The sequence below is a fragment of the Bubalus kerabau genome, chromosome 2, assembly GCF_029407905.1.
Source record: "Bubalus kerabau isolate K-KA32 ecotype Philippines breed swamp buffalo chromosome 2, PCC_UOA_SB_1v2, whole genome shotgun sequence".
Classification (NCBI taxonomy): Eukaryota; Metazoa; Chordata; class Mammalia; order Artiodactyla; family Bovidae; genus Bubalus; species Bubalus kerabau.
The window spans coordinates 113,198,164-113,218,895 of NC_073625.1; the positions used below are offsets into that span (position 1 = coordinate 113,198,164).

Genomic DNA, 20,732 nt, shown 5'->3' on the forward strand with positions numbered 1-20,732 from the left:
TCAACTTTTTGTTCTAGGACTTGTCACAGGACACTGGCTAGCTTAAGGTTTGCCAGTTCTTGGGTCAATCACTCAGCCCTGGTCCAGTCAGCATGGTATAAAGTGGGCTACCAAGGAGTGCTCTGTAAGTGGGAGCTATGAGCCAGAGTCCTCCCTAGAAAGGGCTCTGATATGGTATCTGATCCACATGACAAGTATATGGATGAGGAGATGGATGGATGGATAGGCAGACAGGAACATTTTGTCCTCAGAAAGGTAAAGAACAATTGATTAGGGAAAGAGAGAGAAACTTAATGTGGGTTGAACAACTCAGCAAAGAGAGAAGTGTATTTGCATGGTGGAATATTTCAATGAGGTCGGACTTCAACCCAGGGATGCCCTCAACTAGTCACTGCACTCAGAAGCTGGGAGCTAGCTGAGTTCAAACCTCTTATTAACATTTTGACTTTCCTCTCCAACATAATGCTGTGGGTAAACTAGGCTTTTTCTGGAAATGCTGTCGCTATTAGGAGAGATCACTTTAGACCTTTTTGGTTTTTTTTTTACTCTTCAGTGTTTATACTCAACTAAATAAGTTGTTTTTTTTTTTTTTTAAAGAAACAATCAAGGCTTATCTAGAAGGCTAAGTGCACACAGAAATCATGAGTAACCTAAATGGTCTCTAATGTATTTAATTATATCACCCATCTCTAGGCAGAATATTCATTTTTCTTAATTTGAAATGAGACCACATCTTTGACTAATCTCCCAGTTTACAAGGTATTCCTGGATGGTCTTACGTAGGTAGTGTGGCATGGAAGCAGAGTCCACTGTGGCAGCACTAGGTGTATTATCGCTCTGTTTCCCAAACTAGTATCTTTGGAGCATAACTTGAAAAGAGACTTACTTATTAGAAAACCTTTTTTTTTTTTAACCACGCTGCACCACCACATGTGGGATGTAGTTCCCTGACCAGGGATGGAAACTGCATCCCCTGTGGTGGAAGCTCAGAGTCTTAACCACTGGTCTGCCAAGGAATTCCCTAAAACTTCCTTTTTATTACTATACTTATTTGATACATATCATTCTCTAATTCAATTGACTTTTCAAAGATCAACAGCATTATAATAGTCTCTTAGCTAAACAGTCATTTGCAATCTCCATTTCTGATTTCTTGCTTTTTGGTGGGGAGGGAGTGGAACTTTATCACCTCTTGCTGCTAAGTCGCTTCAGTCGTGTCTCACTCTGTGCGACCCCATAGACGGCAGCCCACCAGGCTCCCCCGTCCCTGGGATTCTCCAGGCAAGAACACTGGAGTGGGTTGCCATTTCCTTCTCCAATGCATGAAAGTGAAAAGAGAAAGTGAAGTTACTCAGTTGTGTCTGACTCTGTGCGACCCCATAGACAGCAGCCCACCAGGTTCCTCCGTGCATGGGATTTTCCAGGCAAGAGTACTGGAGTGGGGTGCCATTGCCTTCTATTTCCTCTTAGCATACTATATAATTGTTTTCTATTATTTGTCTCCCCTTACTATATGTAAGCTCTTGGTTGCTGTTGTTCAGTCACTCAGTTGTGTCTGACTCTTTGTGGCCCCATGAATTGCAGCATACCAGGCTTCCCTGTCCTTCACAATCTCCTGGAGCTTGCTCAAACTCATGTCCATTGTCTTGGTGGTGCCATCCAACCATCTTGTCCTCTGTCCTCTTCTCCTCCTGCCTTCAATCTTTCCCAGCATCAGGGTTTTTTCTGAGCTCTTTGCATCAGGCAGCCAAAGTATTGGGGCTTCAGCTTCCTCATCAGTCCTTTCAATGAATATTCAGGACTGATTTCCTTTAGGATTGACTGGTTTGATCTCCTTGCTGTCCAAAGGACTCTGAAGAGTCTTCTCCATCACCACAGTTCAAAAGCATCAGTTCTTTGGTGCCCAGCTGTCTTTATGGTCCAACTCTCACATCCATACATGACTACGGGAAAAACCATAGCTTTGACTAGACAGACCTTTGTCAGCAAAGCAATGTCTCTGCTTTTTAATATACTGTCTAGGCTTGCCATAGCTTTTCTTCCAAAGAGAGTTTTTAATTTCATGGCTGCAGTCACCATCTGCAGTGATTTTGGAGCCCAAGAAAATAAAGTCTGTCACTGTTTCTTTGAGAAAGAAAGCTCTTTGAGAGCAAAACATTTTTTAATCTGTTTTGTTCACTGATTAGCAGTGAAACTGATTAGCACTATTAGTGGCTAATCGTACCTAGCATTTGGATGTGGAAGGTACTCAAATACTTGTTAAAAGAATTTCAAATGGATTATCATCGGTATTTCCTCTATGGTTATCTTCCATTTTGCAGTGAAAGGGCCAAACTCTTCTCTGAACTTTTGCACCTTCTGTTTTTTCTCTTTCTGGCTAAATCTTACCTATCCTTCAGGGTCTTCCTTGGTGGCTCAGACAGTAAAGAATCTGCCTTAAGTGCAGGAGACCCAGGTTTGACCCCTGGGTCAGCAAGATCCCCTGGAGAAGGGAATGGCTGCCCACTCCAGTATTCTGGCCTGGAGAATTCCATACAGAGAAGATCCTGGAGGGCTATAGTCCATGCAATCACAAAGAGTCAGACACAACTGAGTGACTAACATTTACCTATCCTTCAAGCAACAAAATCAATACATTGTTGTAAGGCAGCAATTACATGCAAGACACTGTTTCAGCCACAAATCAACTTTCAAAAGCAATGTACCACCCATTTCTTAAAAACTGGAGGCTTTAAATGCCATTCATCACAAACTAAATACACTAATATTCATTTACACTAAAAGTCATCCATACCATAATTGCATTTTCATAATATTGGAATGATTCAAGCATCCTGCTAAAATTGGATTAGCTAGACAGTACTTTAGAGCAGACATGAAATGCTGGAAAGGCTGTTATGAATCTTTTCCAAGGATTCTGGTTCTGAATTCCCTGTTGGACATCTTTGTTGCATCTTATTTTTATTCTTGCATGAATCCATTCAGTTCACTCATACATCTAATAATTGTTAAACATCAGCTGTCATGTGGGTTCTTCAGTAGCTCAAACAGTAAAGAATCTATGCAAGAGATCCAGGTTCAATCACTGGGTCAGGAAGATCCCCTGGAGAAGGGAATGGCAACCCACTCCAGTATTCTTGCCTGGAGAATTCCAGGGACAGAGTCTGGAGGGTTCCAGTCCATGGGGTCGCAAAGAGTCAGACACAACTGAGTGACTTTCACTTTTTTCACTTTTTCTGTCAATGTACCATTCAATAACAGGCAAATCCTATAGAAAATCCTTTTCATTGCTGGCACTAGGAAATTTTTTTCTTGTTGAAAGACTATATAATCTTCACAAAAGTAGGTCTTGTAATATCCTCAACAACTGAACAGTATCTGATCCATGGTAAATGCTCAAAATGCTCTAGTGCACAACCTGACAGTCAACACACTGAACACACAAGCCTATCCACAACCCTGCTGGGAGGGTTGATCTAACTGCGCCAGAGCCAGGAGGCTTGCATTTAAACGGTGGTGGGCAGTACTCTGGCCTGGAAAATCCCATGGAGGAGCCTGATGCGCTGCAGTCCATGGGGTCGCCAAGAGTCGGACACGACTGAGGGACTTCACTTTCACTTTTCACTTTCATGCACTGGAGAGGGAAATGGCAACCCACTTCAGTGTTCTTGCCTGGAGAATCCCAGGGACGGGGGAGCCTGGTGGGCTGCCGTCTATGGGGTTGCACAGAGTCGGACACGACTGAAGCGACTTAGCAGCAGCAGCAGCAGGCAAACTCCTAGAATGGCTCTCCAAGATGCCCCACTCTAATTCCTCAGACTGTGAATAAGAGACACTACATCTGTGATGTTACATTACCCAGAAAAAGGGATTTGCAGATATAATTAAAGTTGTAATCAGTTGACTTTAAGTTAAAACAAAGGAAAATTATTATGGTAAAACTAATATACACCCTTTAAAAGCAGTTTTGTTTGGCTTATAAAGTCAGATTCCAAGAATGAGGGTTCAATACACCATTGCTAGCTTGAAAAGGGAGGAGGCCATAGCATTAAGACATGTGGATGGCTTTTAGAAGCTCAGAGTGGCTGATGAGAACCAGCAAGGTATCAGGAACTTCAGTCTTAGGACTGAAAGGATCTGAATTCTATTAACTGAATGAGCCTGGATGCACGTTCTTCCCTTGGAGACTCCAGACAAGAGCCAGTCACAAATTGATTGCAGCCTGTGAGACCCCAGGCAGGGAACTCAGACAAGCTTTCCTAGCCTTCTGACCTACACAACTGTAAGATAACAAACAGGAGTGACTTTAAGCTGTTAAATTTGTTAAACAGCAACAGAAAATGGATACGATCACCCTATACTAGAAGTCCACCATGCAAGCCGTCTTCTACTTTTACATTTTCTGAATTTGTTTTACTTTGCCTTCCTTTTCACTGTCCACAGAAACATTATCCAGGAAAATATTTCCACCCAACAATAGTTTTTGCATATAAAAATAAGGTACTAAGAGAGTTTCCTTGAACAGTATCCAGGCCATATTACTGCCCTTTAACTTATGAGCGATAAACCTAAAGAAATAAATAAGAGATAAAACCATCAATGACCAAAAAGGTCCACGCTGATGTCAATAAATTTGTAAATTTCAAAAAGATAACAATATAAATCAAATTACGTACTGAATCTTAGAAGAACTTACTGTCTCAACTGGGAAAACAATGAAATAATTGTGTACATTGAGTCAGAAAATTATTTTAATAGTTACAAAACATTTTTTTTTTTTACAGAATCAGTATAAAATAGCAGTTGATTTCTCCATAATTATCAGAATTATTTATATGTGAGGTCTTGGCTAAGTGGGGCTGAAATCAACAAAAGGTCTTGGACTGTTGGCTCAGAAATCCTCCTGGGAAGCCCACCATGTTGATGTCTGTCATGCTTGACTCTTTATGAGATGACCCGGTCCATCTTAAAAAAAAAAGTATCTTTTTATTCATTCTTTGGAGGCTTGAAGTGAATTCGGCAGCGTTCATTAAACACCTAAGACATGTGAACAGAAACAAAGATCACTGAGTCATCCTGTATAAATTAGACCTGAAATTTCCGGTGAATATAACCTTCTTTGGGGCTTCCCTAATAGTTCAGTTGGTAAAGAATCTGCTTGCAATGCAGCAGACCCTAGTTCAATTCCTGGGTGGGGAAGATCCACTGAAGAAGGGATAGGCTACCCACTCCAATATTCTTGGGCTTCCCTTGTGGCTCAGCTGATAAAGAATCCACCTGTAATGCAGGAGACCTGGGTTCAATCCCTGGGTTGGGAAAATACCCTGGAGAAGGGAAAGGCTACCCACTCCAGTATTCAGGCCTGGAGAAGTCCATGAACTGTATAGTTCATGGGGTCACAAAGAGTCAGACACGATTGAGTGACTTTCACTTCACTTCATAACCTTCTTTGCCCCAAGTCAACAGGTTTAGGAAACAGAGGTGTTTCCTCACTAATTTAAACTGACTTACTAGGCACTAAGAGTACAGTGCTTAGTCTATAAAAGACCCTGATGCTGGGAAAGATTGAAGGCAGGAGGAGAAGGGAATGACAGGATGAGATGGTTGGATGGCATCACCGACTCGATGGACATGAGTGTGAGTAAGCTCTGGGAGTTGGTGATGGACAGGGAAGCCTGGCGTGCTGCAGTCCATGGGGGTGCAAACAGTCAGATATGACTGAGCGACTGAACTGAACTGAAGAGCACAGAATGCCTTGATATTCATTTATAAAATAATTTTCATTATTTTAATAAAATTTAAATTATTCAAGGACAAAAATCATCACAAGTTAGCTTATTTAGTAAATCACAAATATTTTAATTCCATATAACATATTTTGGATAGTTTTAAAAAATATCTAAATTAAGAGAAAACTGTTTTAAAAATTCTTTTATAATGTAGATTTTATTTAGATATCTGTCATGCTTTTCTAAATGAATGCCAGATGCTTCTACCATGTAGGTAGGGAAGTCCAGTGTACGAAGGGAGCCCAGTCTTTTGCTAAATTGTATAAATTTATGTAATGTTTTGTTCTGTTTACCTTGCTTCCTAAAAACTAAACCAATATATATGTTAAAAACATTCTAAGATTACTTGTTATATGGACTGTGTTAAATAAAAATTTTGGTATAGCCATTTGATGGAATACAAAGCAAACATAAAAAAAGATTAAGAAATCTCTTTACATCCTAATTTGAAAAGATCTCCAAGATATATTAAGAAAAACACACTTCCATTTGTCTGATAAAGGAGAAAATATACGTATATGTGTGTGCACATACAAACAAAATTTTAAAGTTACAAATATCTGAAAGCATATACATCCTTTCAGAGGAAAGGGAAAGGAGGTGGTTAAAATTAGAGAGGCATGAGAGTAGAATTTTTACTGTATATCTTTTAATATTTTTTAAAAAATTAATCATGTGTCTAAAGAATTTTGTATTCCAATTAAAAAAATTATAAAAATCTAAAACAATTTTTTCTCAGAATTTACCCTCATACTTCACTGATGTAAGGAACAAACCATTTTTAGGTAAAAAAAACAAACCAAAAAACCCCCCAAAGAAACCAACCCATGTTGGCTAAAATGGACTAGCAAAAACATAAAGAAAAATCTACATAGGGTACTGGTATTCAATTTCTTAAACTGGGTAGTAGATACATGTTCATTTTACTAATATTCTTTACATTAGACATGTTACATGCTCTTTGGCATATGTATCTCACAATTAGAACATGAAGAAATAATATAGACTCTTTCTGGCCTTTTTGTCTTACAGCTCCTAGCTCTGACATGTCCCTGGAGTTCCCAATGCTCGGACCAGAGGAGGCTTCAGATTAGTGGTTTTGACACACTGGTTGGGATGTTGTACACAACCTGGTTGAGCCTCTCCAAATCCTTCTCCTAAATAACTTCTTAACCATTTTTGCTGGCCTATTGGACCATGGCTACAATTTCTTCCCTTGAAAACAAATAGCCTCATTATATGTGGAGTGGATGGAGCATATTTTCTTTTAAAGTAATACCAAATCCAAAAATGCTTCACTCTTCCTACTACATTTTACATACATCAATTCCTGCACTGGGTTTTCCAAACTAGATGTTCATTGTACCCACCCCCATCCCATCCCAAGAGTAAATATTCTCTCTCTAGAGAATAGAAATGGACAAATTTTGCCAAAATCTTTCAAGGAGCAAACATCTTATCACATAGGTGGAAAGGGCAGAAGTATGAAATCTTAGCAAAAAGGATAAGATAAATAAATGTGATAGAGCAAAGAAAGTCAATTTGTACTTTGCAGTTTATTCAGGGCTCTGCAAGTTGGTATTCTCCAGTTTTTGGTTTTGTTGACCTCGTCTGGATTCAGCCCAATTCCATCAGTTAATTTCAAAGGATAAAACAATTTTCAGTTCATTCTTTCAGATTTAATAGATTTTGCCCTTTGGAAATCTTTGAAGTTTTAGAGAGGACATGTAAACATACTTTTCCAGAAAACTAAAAAGTCAGAATTTTGTGGTTTTTAACTACATGTAAAGTCCTAGGATCCTGGTCCCCCAATCTAATTCCTAATTAGAATCATGTAGGTGGTAATAGTGGAGAAGGCAATGGCACCCCACTCAAGTACTCTTGCCTGGAAAATCCCATGGACAGAGGAGCCTGGTAGGCTGCAGTCCATGTGGTCACTAAGAGTCAGACACAACTGAGTGACTTCACTTTCACTTTTCTCTTTCATGCATTGGAGAAGGAAATGGCAACCCACTCCAGTGTTCCTGCCTGGAGAATCCTAGGGATAGGGGAGCCTGGTAGGCTGCCATCTATGGGGTTGCACACAGTCAGACATGACTGAAGTGACTTAGCAGCAGCAGCAGCAGGTGGTAATAGGGCTTCCCTGGTAGATCAGTGGTAAAGAATCTGCCTGCAATGCAGGTGGCCTCGGTTCGATCCCTGTGTTGGGAAGATCCCCTGGAGGAGGGCATGGCACCCTACTCCAGTATTCTTGCCTGGAGAATCCCACTGACAGAAGAGCCTGGTGGGCTATAGTCCATAGCGTCACACAGAGTTGGGCACGACTGAAGCAACTAAGCAGCAGCAGCAGGTGGTAATAAGGAGCATGTGAATCTAGGAGGCATGCTAATGCTAAGTCGCTTCTGTCGTGTCCGACTCTGTGCGACCCCACAGACGGCAGCCCACCAGGCTCCCCCGTCCCTGGGATTCTCCAGGCAAGAACACTGGAGTGGGTTGCCATTTCCTTCTACAATGCATGAAAGTAAAAAGTGAAAGTGAAGTCGCTCAGTCGTGTCCGACTCTCAGCGACCCCATGGACTGCAGCCTACCAGGCTCCTCCATCCATGGGATTTTCCAGGCAAGAGTACTGGAGTGGGGTGCCATTGCCTTCTCCGAGGAAGCATAAAAAGCCCTATTATCGGAAACCAGTGAAACTATATGAAACGATATACAAAAAAAGTTTCATGATCAGATACGTTAGAAAACGAGCAACTGTGAAGGTTAGTTAATGATATGAAAATTTATGGAAATAACTAATCACCTAACTTAAATAACCTGACTGAAGGTTCTAAGTTAACAACTAATAACTCTAAATATCAAATAGCCCACAATTAATATTAGGAATCATATAGAATGTCTCCAATTCTGTTACCATGACAACCATGCAATTCTACCATAAGACTGTAAGGCTATTTTTTTATAAGATGGCTCTATTTGGATTCTAACTGCAACTCCCATCCCCCTAAAAAGTTAAAACCTTCAATTGCTTCTAAATGAAGGACCTTTATTCTTAAGTGCCCAAGGCACTCTTTACTCCCTCCTCCCTTGGTTTGTTTCCTTTTGCTAGTTCTGTTTCCCCTCCTAGTTCCCTCCAAGAATCAACATTATTTTATACCTTCCAGCTCCTGTCATTTACCACTTCTTCAACATTCAGTTCTGACTGCATCCATTTCAACTGCAAGAAAAGGAAAACAAAAATGAAGTTATGAAGATTTAAAGAACTAAAACCAAACTCTATAATGTTTTCCTAATAAAACCAGCTGCTGCTCCTGCATTTTTTGTCAATACTTAGGTTAGATTTCAAAACCTTCTTTGATATTCTTGTATTTAATCAATTGTGAAATCTTATAAAGCCATAGTTCTCAAGCACTGCTGCATATTATTAACAGCTTTAAAAAAAGAAGAAAAACAAATGGCCAATAAACCTATTTATAAATGTACACTCTTACTTATGCAAAAAGAAATGCAAATTAAGTCATAACATGACCAAAAACATTTTTTAAAGAAGAAACCTGATAATTCCAATAAAACCTAGTATTAGTGAGGGTATGGGGAAAGATACACTCACATATTTTTTTTTTCTTTTTTTTTTTTTACTAAATTTTATTTTATTTAACTTTATAATATTGTATTGGTTTTGCCATATATCAAAATGAATCTGCCACAGGTATACATGTGTTCCCCATCCTGAACCCTCCTCCCTCCTCTCTCCCCTCACATATATTTTTTTGTAGGAGTACAAATTGTTGTAACTTCTATAGAGAGCAATTTGGTAAGACTTAGCAAAAATGTAAATTCCCATGTCCTTTAACTCAGTAATTTCAGTTTGACTTATTGATCCTACAGTATAGATTTGCAAAGATAGCACAGAGAAACAAAACAAAAAAAGGACAAGGAGGTGGCAACCTGATTTGAATAAAAGAAAAAAGAAATAGGAAGAAAAACAGAAGGGGGATATAAAAGGCTCAAGTAATTGAGAAAGGGATGGATTTTCCATACCTTAATCATACGGCCAGAGGTCTGAGGTCTAAAATGCTAAAAAGTCTTTCTAACTTTCTTTTTAACTGCCAAACTAATAACTCCATCAAAAAAGTAGCTAATCCCACTGCCAGGTCCAGATGGCAGGGCCCATCATACTCCTAGTCGCCTCTGCTCAGAGAGACTTGACAGGAAGGAAGCTAACTAGTTCCAGGAGGAGAACCTCGAAGTATTCAGGAAAATTAGCAGAAAACAGGAAAATTAGCAGAAAGTAAGTATGAACTACAGGTTGAGGCAGCCAAGAAGTTAACAGCAGGCTGATGTCCTCAGGCCAGGAGACTTAGGGGAAAAAATGCCAGAAAGTTAGACAAGATTTGGGCAACAAAGAGGTGGGGACCCAGACCAAAGCACCTAACCATAAATTAGGAGTACAACTCAGACAGGTTTGAGAAATGTGCATCTAACACTAGTAAGACTGGATGTGGTACTGATTCAACGCTCCTTGTAAACTCCCTTCTTAGATTCAAAACTTGGTGTCAAGAGTATGCACCAGAATATAGGACTGAAACCATGAACAAGAAAGGACAGCATGTCTGCTGTGCTGCGGAGTAGTAACAAGCCTGAGGAAGCCTGCCTGCTTAAACAAGAACAACCTCAGTTTCAGATTTTAATCAGCTATACAGACACAGAAATCATTAAAGCTTCACTGCTCTGTCAAAGCCCAGATTTTCTGCCAAAGAAGTAACAACTTCAAAGAACAGTGTTACAACAGGCCACTAAGACAGTGTTTATAATTGTTCTCAAATATTTAAATGGGTGTCCTGTAGAAATAGGTTTAGACTTATCCAGAGGGATGATTAAGGATCAGTAATTACATGCTACAAGGAGACAGGTTTTCACAATAAGAAAACATCTGAACAATTCAAGCTGTCCAAAAGAAAATGCACTGACACATAAGACTGTCAGATCAGATCAGATCAGTCGCTCAGTCGTGTCCGACTCTTTGCGACCCCATGAATCGCAGCACGCCAGGCCTCCCTGTCCATCACCAACTCCCGGAGTTCACTCAGCCTCACGTCCATTGAGTCAGGGATGCCATCCAGCCATCTCATCCTCTGTCGTCCCCTTCTCCTCCTGCCCTCAATCCCTCCCAGCATCAGAGTCTTTTCCAATGAGTCAACTCTTCGCATGAGGTGGCCAAAGTACTGGAGTTTCAGCTTTAGCATCATTCCTTCCAAAGAAATCCCAGGGCTGATCTCCTTCAGAATGGACTGGCTGGATCTCCTTGCAGTCCAAGGGACTCTCAAGAGTCTTCTCCAACACCACAGTTCAAAAGCATCAATTCTTTGGCGCTCAGCCTTCTTCACAGTCCAACTCTCACATCCATACATGACCACAGGAAAAACCATAGCCTTGACTAGCCAGACCTTCGTTGGCAAAGTAACATCTCTGCTTTTGAATATGCTATCTAGGTTGGTCATAACTTTCCTTGCAAGGAGTAAGCGTCTTTTAATTTCATGGCTGCAAGTCACCATCTGCAGTGATTTTGGAGCCCAGAAAAATAAAGTCTGACACTGTTTCCACTGTTTCTCCATCTATTTCCCATGAAGTGGTGGGACCAGATGCCATGATCTTCGTTTTCTGAATGTTGAGCTTTAGGCCAACTTTTTCACTCTCCTCTTTCACTTTCATTAAGAGGCTTTTTAGTTCCTCTTCACTTTCTGCCATAATGGTGGTGTCATCTGCATATCTGAGGTTATTGATATTTCTCCAGGCAATCTTGATTCCAGCTTGTACTTCTTCCAGCCCAGCGTTTCTCATTATGTACTCTGCATAGAAGTTAAATAACGAGGGTGACAATATACAGCCTTGATGTACTCCTTTCCCTATTTGGAATCAGTCTGTTGTTCCATGTCCAGTTCTAACTGTTGCTTCCTGACCTGCATACAAATTTCTCAAGAGGCAGATCAGGTGGTCTGGTATTCCCATCTCTTTCACAATTTTCCACAGTTTATTGTGATCCACATAATCAAAGGCTTTGGCACAGTCAATAAAGCAGAAAGAGATGTTTTTCTGGAACTCTCTTGCTTTTTCCATGATCCAGCAGATGTTGGCAATTTGATCTCTGGTTCCTCTGCCTTTTCTAAAACCAGCTTGAACATCTGCAAGTTCACGGTTCACGTACTGCTGAAGCCTGGCTTGGAGAATTTTGAGCATTACTTTACTAGCGTGTGAGATGAGTGCAATTGTGTGGTAGTTTGAGCATTCTTTGGCATTGCCTTTCTTTGGGATTGGAAAGAAAACTGACCTTTTCCAGTCCTGTGGCCACTTCTGAGTTTTCCAAATTTGCTGGCATACTGAGTGCAGCACTTTCACAGCATCATCTTTCAGGATTTGAAAGAGCTCAACTGGAATTCCATCCCCTCCACTAGCTTTGTTCGTAGTGATGCTTTCTAAGGCCCATTTGACTTCACATTCCAGGATGTCTGGCTCTAGGTCAGTGATCACACCATCGTGATTATCTGGGTCGTGAAGATCTTTTTTGTACAGTTCTTCTGTGTATTCTTGCCATCTCTTCTTAATATCTTCTGCTTCTGTTAGGTCCATACCATTTCTGTCCTTTATCAAGCTCATCTTTGCATGAAATATTCCTTTGGTGTCTCTGATTTTCTTGAAGAGATCCCTAGTCTTTCCCATTCTGTTGTTTTCCTCTATTTCTTTGCATTGATCGCTAAAGAAGGCTTTCTTATCTCTTCTTGCTATTCTTTGGAACTCTGCATTCAGATGTTTATATCTTTCCTTTCTCCTTTGCTTTTAAATTCTCTTTTTTTCACAGCTATTTGTAAGGCCTCCCCAGACAGCCATTTTGCTTTTTTGCATTTCTTTTCTATGGGAATGGTCTTGATCCCTGTCTCCTGTACACTGGAACAGCTGTGAAGAGATACCCCACCCTGTGCCCAAGGTAAGAGATACCCAAGTAGATGGTAGGTGTTGCAAGAGGGCATCAGAAGGCAAACACACTGAAACTATACTCACAGAAAACTAGTCAATCTAATCACACTAGGACCACAGCCTTGTCTAACTCAATGAAACTAAGCCATGCCCGTGGGGCAACCCAAGACAGGCGGGTCATGGTGGAGAGATTTTACAGAATGTGGTAAACTGGAGAAGGGAATGGCAAACCACTTCAGTATTCTTGCCTTGAGAACCCCATGAACAGTAGGAAAAGGCAAAATGATAGGATACTGAAAGAGGAACTCCGGCCCAATATGCTACTGGAGATCAGTGGAGAAATAACTCCAGAAAGAATGAAGGGATGGAGCCAAAGCAAAAACAATACCCAGCTGTGGATGTGACTGGTGATAGAAGCAAGGTACGATGCTGTAAAGAGCAATATTGCATAGGAACCTGGAATGTCAGGTTCATGAATCAAGGCAAATTGGAAGTGGTCAAACAAGAGATGGCAAGAGTGAATGTCGATATTCTAGGAATCAGCGAACTGAAATAGACTGGAATGGGTGAATTTAACTCAGATGACCATTATATCTACTACTGCAGGCAGGAATCCCTCAGAAGAAATGGACTGGCCATCATGGTCAACAAAAGAGTCCGAAATGCAGTACTTGGATGCAATCTCAAAAACGACAGAATGATCTCTGTTCGTTTCCAAGGCAAACCATTCAATATCACAGTAATCCAAGTCTATGCCCCAACCAGTAACGCTGAAGAAGCTGAAGTTGAACGGTTCTGTGAAGACCTACAAGACCTTTTAGAACTAACACCCAAAAAAGATGTCCTTTTCATTATAGGGGACTGGAATACAAAAGTAGGAAGTTAAGAAACACCTGGAGTAACAGGCAAATTTGGCCTTGGAATAAGGAATGAAGCAGGGCAAAGACTGATAGAGTTTTGCCAAGAAAATGCACTGGTCATAACAAACACCCTCTTCCAACAACACAAGACAAGACTCTATACATGGACATCACCAGATGGTCAACACCAAAATCAGACTGATTATATTCTTTGCAGCCAAAGATGGAGAAGCTCTATACGGTCAGCAAAAACAAGACCAGGAGCTGACTGTGGCTCAGATCATGAATTCCTTATTGCCAAATTCAGACTTAATTGAAGAAAGTAGGGAAAACCACTAGACCATTCAGGTATGACCTAAATCAAATCCCTTATGATTATAAATTAGACTGTACATCCCCTCAATTCTCTTAATACTGGTTAAACAAAAGGTGGAAACCACTGGTTGGGTGGATATTGTAGAGAGAATTAATGGAATGAATATGCAGTCCCAGAGATTCAAAGAGGAAAGAATCTGCTACTTCATATCAGTCAATATGTTACCTCTTACATATATTATACAATTTAATCCTTACCCTCCAAAATAAAATAAAAGATATTAAGTATCAACTCCATTTTACAAACTGAAATTCAGAAGTTTCATATTAATTTACAAGATTACAAAACCTCCAAGTGGTAGATGGGTTTCCTCAGAGCAATCTGCCTTTATAATCAATGTTTCTTCTATTCTTGAACATGGCAGACATTACAGCCAGCTTCTAATACAATTTCAGTGGCACCAACAAAATGCTACCTTTGAGATAGTTGTTTTTGAGGCTCTGGGTCTTACACAGGTAAAATTCCTCTCAAAGGCTATGAACAGATAACAGCAGATATATAGTTCCAGCAAGGTTTTTTTGAGGTAAGGGTTAGTTAGGGTAAAGAACTGGGAACTTTCAGATTGGCATTGTATGCAAATGAACTATTCACTAAAGTAATCAGAATTTAACTATTAGTCACAATGCAATGGCATTCCACTCCAGTACTCTTGCCTGGAAAATCTCATGGATGGAGGAGCCTGGTAGGTTGCAGTCCATGGGGTCACTGAGGGTCGGACATGACTTAGCGACTTCATTTTCACTTTTCACTTTTATGCATTGGAGAAGGAAATGGCAACCCACTCCAGTGTTCTTGCCTGGAGAATCCCAGGGACGGGGGAGCCTGGTGGGCTGCCGTCTATGGGGTCGTACAGAGTCGGACACAACTGAAGTGACTTAGCAGTAGCAATGTAAAAACACTGACTGAATTCAGAGTCAGAAGAAATGGATTCAAGTCCAGTCCCACTACTTACTAGTTTGTGACTCTGGGGAGGTCAGTACCTCTGAGTCTGTTTCCACATATAGAAAATGATGAGGTAGAACTGGAACATCTTTAAGAGCTGCCTCTTTCTGATTCCATAACCTTCATAGCAAACTTGAAGAAAAAATCCAAGCTTCCTTATTTGCTCAAGTACTACCCATGGTTACCTTCTATTATAGTCCCATGCGATGTCACAGGCTAGAAAATTACCTTTCATAACTCACTGGCTGGTTTCCAAAACGCCTCCTAAGATGACCTTTACAGCCCAAGTTCACTGAAGAACCCCCTGCTGACTAATGAATGAGCAGGTGTGAAACACAGGGCTGAAGCAGTCATCGTGAACAAAGGGAACAGTAAAGATAGTGGATGAATCCTGTATCCATTGAGACATACTGCATCAGTAGGATGACTAAGAAAGTGCACACACTCACCTGTGTGCAGCAAAAGACAAGACTTGAGAGAGACAGCAAGGTCCCCTTCGCTAAATTTGGCTACATCCACTAAACAAAGAGCAAACTTCACAACTTGTTCAGTATGAAAACATGATTCTATCTCACACTGGATTTTCAGTTACCCAACATGCAAGGACCAGTAAGTCACCTATTATGCCATCTTAAAATGCAGACAGGATTTTGGTAATTATACAGCAGTCATGTTAAGAGAAGGGCTTCTCTGGTGGTTCAGTGGTAAAGCATCTGCCTGCAACGCAGGAGACCCAGGTTTGATCTATAGATTGGGAAGACCCCCTGGAGGAGGGCATGGCAACCCACTCTCGTACTCTTGCCTGGAGAATTCCATGGACAGAGGAGCCTGGCAGGCTACAGTCCATAGGGTCACAGAGTTGGGACATGACTGAATGACTAAGCAGCAGCAACAGCATGTAAGAGAAAGCCCCTGTTCTTAGGGAATAACCAACATATGTAGGGGTAAGAGTATAATGTGTATATTCCCAAATGCTAAGAAAAAAAATGTGTATGGAGGGAGGGGGAGGATGACAGGGAACAAGGGAGGCAAGGAAGAAAAGGTGGGAAGGGTGGAGAGAATGAATTGTAAAGCAGGTGGAGCAAAATGTAAACAAAAGGTGAATATAGGTAAAGGGTACATGGGAGTTCCTTGTACTCTTTGTGCAACTTTTCTGAGAGTGTGAAATTGTATCAGAATAAAGTTACCCCTTGAGCTATTCTCTCACCAAAAGACAGTAATGCAGTCCAGAAAATAAAATATGGTATACATTTCCACTGTTTTCTTGACATGCCACATTTAAGGGCTATAAAGAAATTGCTCTGCCTCATTAAGTCTACTCTGAAGTCCACACTCATCTACATTATAGCTGACTTTAGGAAAATAAGGCTTCCTCTGACATATCACTCAGTGGATGCTTGGTGTTTTCCTAAAAGGGAAAATGGCAGGGATGGGAGATGAAATAGAAACAAAGGAGAGTCTGGAAAGAGTCAAAGACCCATACCATCTTTTCCATAGCAAAGAAATAAACATAAGGAGGCTCTAGTGTACCTGGTTATATTTAAACAGTACTGTACTATATTTTTACGGCTGAAGAGGGTAATATCTTGAAGCTAAACATCTGTATTACATTTAGCAGGTTTCTACAGATGAAACCAGAGGTAAATATTTTTAAACTGTAAATATATTTTTAAAATGTTTCTTCTCAATTCAAGACTCAAAATATAGATACAGATGTGATTTCCAGATATTTTAACATGGTGCTGATCTGTATTAATCCTTATATCTTTAACTGTAGAATATATAAAGGAATGGAAATAACATGATTACATGCTTTTTTTAGCTAAGGCTGCTACATTACATACAATCATGAAATACAAATTTACCAATTAACACTGAAGCACAATAAAATAAAGCCCATTAAGAATGAAGTACTAACCTCGTGGTCATTTTAAGTAATAAGCATATCTTACTCTGGATTTTTCATATTAAAAACTGCTTTTATTTTGAAGGCTGTTTGGAAACCTTGCCTTAGAAATGTAAACCTTATTCAACTTACCTTTGTCTGTTCTTTTCTAAGTTGCTTTAATAACGTTAAATCATCCAAATTCTTTTCCCTCTCTTCTCGGAGCTGTTTTACTACTGATGAGGTCTGAGCTATACAGTTTTTTATGACTCTGTCCCTACTGGCATGGGCCTCCATCAACTAAAAGAACAAAGAAAGAAAAAGGGAAAGAAAAAAATCACACCAATTTGTCACATTTCAGTATTTTTTAGACTACAGAAATGTTAAGACTTTCCAAAATAATTTTTTAAAATTGAGTCTATGGAAGAGAAGTTTGTGCTGAATGAGCTAGATCAAAGGCAGGAGCTGTGAGGGTGGAAGTGAGAGGCTGCATTGTCCTCTTCCTCATACGCTCCAGGCCTCCCTGCTTCTCTTCCCACACTCCTCCTGCTGGGCTTCTCATCTCAGTCTCCTTCTCTCTGAACCCCTTTCTCTCTCATTACTGCATCTGCGTGTTCATCTACCCTATACCTACTCACACACACTTTCTGAGCCACTTACTATTGCTGCTCTTTCTCTTTTTTGTCCTTTCTTTTTTTTTCCCAGCCTCACATTGTCAACAAGTGCAAAAAGTTATGAAGTAAGTGATGTAGAAAAGTCTTTAGTTACAATAAAGAAAAAAAAAGAATGCTACATTTACCTATGTCAGACAGAACTCTTTTCAGGATTTTAAAGTATCAACCAGGAAAAACTGTAAATGAAGTAGAGATTGTTGATTCCATCAATTGTGCTAACAGTGGTTCACCTCCAACTAAAATTTAAATGCTGGCCTGCTCCACGTAATCACGCTGTATCATTCCTTTTTCAGTCAAAGGGAGAATACCTTAATGCTATGCTAGTGACAGCTGTCATAGAAATAACCTAACCATTATATGTATCTCAAATACATAAAACACAGGACTGAAAACCATTCTATAAGCATTCTTCATAAGCTATTTGAAATACATCTCTTAAATGACTATATTGGAACCCTGTGATTAAGAACTACTGGTCTAATAGATACCAAGAAAGAATAAATCTTTATATTTCTAGAGAGTAATACTAAAAGTACATTACTTATAAGTTGTACTCATGTAAAAGGAATTGCCTAATAGACATTAATCCCACCTATAATAAATTTCTCTAATATGCTAATTCTTTTCATTGTAACATTTAGGATTCACAAGAACAGCCTCAAGGCCCATATTTACTAGCTAGTATGCTACGTCTGTTACTTATTAACTCCTTCAGGTATAATTACAGAAAATTAAAGGAGGCATTGAGGGTACAGAACTATTCTCCCCCAGACAGAATAACCGTCAGAGTTAAGAAACTCTCCCTGAGGTTGTGTAAGACTGGCTAAATAATTAGCTTTACAGGCTTCAGGTCCCTTTTGTAAAATTATTGAATTATGAGTAAATAATTGCTAATACCCCTTTCCACCTCTAAAATTTAGAGGCAACATGACTCAATATATTACTCAGATGCTAAATGCTATTTAATTACTTTGATATTTTGTCTAACAATTGGCCAAACAGCATTAGCATCAACTAGAAGTCTAACACAATATTCTCATTTTTCTATCTACATCTTAAAATCAAATTCAGATTGTATGCTGCTGCTGCTGCTGTCACTTCACTTCAGTCGTGTCCGACTCTGTGCGACCCCACAGACGGAAGCCCACCAGGTTGTACACATTTTATTAAATATTCAATAATTCTCTTTTGGTCTCTCACCAGTTTCCTTCCGCATTTGGGCTTTCTTCCAGTTCCCCTCCTGAACGTGGCACCTTCCCTGTGGATACATTTCTGGATGCTGACTATGCTCCTACCCTCACCTGCTTACTTTTCCTTCCCATTAGACCCTCTGTGAACCCACAATCATGTAAACAGGAAGGACGGGGTAAATCATCTTTTACTCAGTATTGTCAATTATTTTCAAGATCATCTTTCAATAAGATTCAAACCTAAGAGTATGCAAGAGGAACACGCATGGACTTCTGTGCATGTATGTCAAAGAAATGAGGACACCTGATAAGAGTAATAGTTGGTGTGACATAAACCTACCAGAGGAAAAAAATAACACAAAACCAGGCTTATTGGCTCATCAGTATCAGATGCTTGAGGATTTGGTCACATGAGAATTATTTCTGATCTATAAAGTGTTTATCAAAGGAACTGAGATAATATTTATTAAGAAACTCAGTATGGTAAAACTGTGGTTAGAGGAGAAAAATCCTGAAGGATAATCATATCATAACCATATTTCCTTTGATTTGGGGAAAGCAATTTTGAAATGAAGACATTTGGGGTGGGGCATGAGAATGATTCAAAACGAGTCTAAAGCGGGTATACCTAGAACTTCCCAGTTTTTTTTTATTTTACCACAGCTTTGAGAACTTCTTTCAGTCTAAAATTTTCATCATCTTTTTTTTTTTTGGCTGCACAGCTTGCCAGATCTTTGTTCCCTGACCAGGGACTGAATCTGTACCCTTGGTAGGACAATTTATCTGTGGCTTTTCCTTCTATCCTGCCAAATGTTTCTTTTCCCTTTCCTGATGAGTAAGGGAAGAAAGAAGATACAGAAAGTGTGAAGGGTTTTAATTCTTCCTTATATCAGCTGTCTAGCTTTTTTTAACACTAATTCATTCAAAGACCCCACTTTTATCTCACTGTTTTACTTGACTGTTTCATTCTCTCCTGTTTTCTTTGATGTATAAGGTTTCCTTAAGTTAGAGTCTGCCCACAAGGGGAGACTGTTTTCATTTCTTAGAACCATATCTCCCCATTTCTTAGAACCATATCTTCCCAGACTGTTGCTTAAGATCACACATTTTCTTTAGTTTGTAGAAACCAGATCAAAACTTTTACACACCTTCAGGTGTGGGCAAGAAAACGTGAAGATTCCATTCTTTTTCCACAGTTTAATTATATGCCAATTGATTTCTTATTTTGCCTGCAAAGAAAGACATAAAGGAAGCACAAAAGACTCAAAAGATAGACTTACTGACTCATAAAGTTGTTTACAGGTTTGGCTGGCATCAATTTTCCCTGCAAAGGAAGCTGTTGGAACCGTAGTGTTTAATTCATGTACTATTCTGTCATCAATCGTCCTCATCACCTTGAGTAATTCCTATATAATATTTAAAATAAAAGAATAATAATTTGAATGGAAAGTTAAGTGATAAGACCAGTTAAGCAAAAATTAATAATTAAAGCTCTTGGATATGTTACAACACTGTATATTAGGAGTGGGGAAACCATGCTATATACAGTACAACCACAGAAAAATCTTTATGAAAAGACTGACAGGTAGTTTATGTAATAGTAGTTCTAACACTTGGCACAACTCTGTTTCCTTGGCCCAAATGTGATTGCCTTAAGCGTAAAGATTTTTTTATTCATTTGTAAACCCCATTTGCTGGCACATGGTGCTTAGCAAATACTGTGTCTTCTTTCTATCTCTAGCATACAGCCAAAAAGGATTCTAAGGAACTTGATTACTTCAACTTGTCCAAAACAATCCAACATAATTGCTTGCTCTATTCCCTCTTTGTCACTCTAAAATGTGGTGCTAGATAGAAAACTTCTATAAAGATATATAAGAAACCATCAGCAGTGATTAACATGCAGAAATTAATCTATACTCTCTTAGGCTGCCCCCCCTACCCCGCCTTTAGGCTTTTTGTTTTTTAGTTTTTTACTATGAGTATATATTATTTTTGTAACAAAAACAAGTACGCTGCTAGCCAAGGAATCAAATCTCTTTGTGGT

The 20,732-nt window shown here is 39.6% G+C and overlaps 1 protein-coding gene across 2 annotated transcripts in view; it reads right to left on the bottom strand.

Annotated features, from left to right (window-relative positions):
• Positions 1-4,733: 4,733 nt before the first annotated feature.
• The window catches only part of MIX23 (mitochondrial matrix import factor 23), a 263,993-nt gene continuing 247,994 nt past the window's right edge, over positions 4,734-20,732 (bottom strand). For both annotated transcript variants that reach the window (XM_055568389.1, XM_055568388.1), the window contains 4 exons: positions 19,966-20,091; positions 16,975-17,121; positions 8,944-9,003; positions 4,734-5,037 (listed from right to left, as the gene is read on the bottom strand). In XM_055568389.1, the coding sequence (XP_055424364.1) occupies positions 4,987-5,037; positions 8,944-9,003; positions 16,975-17,121; positions 19,966-20,091 (384 nt within the window). In that variant the 3' untranslated portion in view covers positions 4,734-4,986. The remainder of the gene's footprint in view (positions 5,038-8,943; positions 9,004-16,974; positions 17,122-19,965; positions 20,092-20,732) is intronic.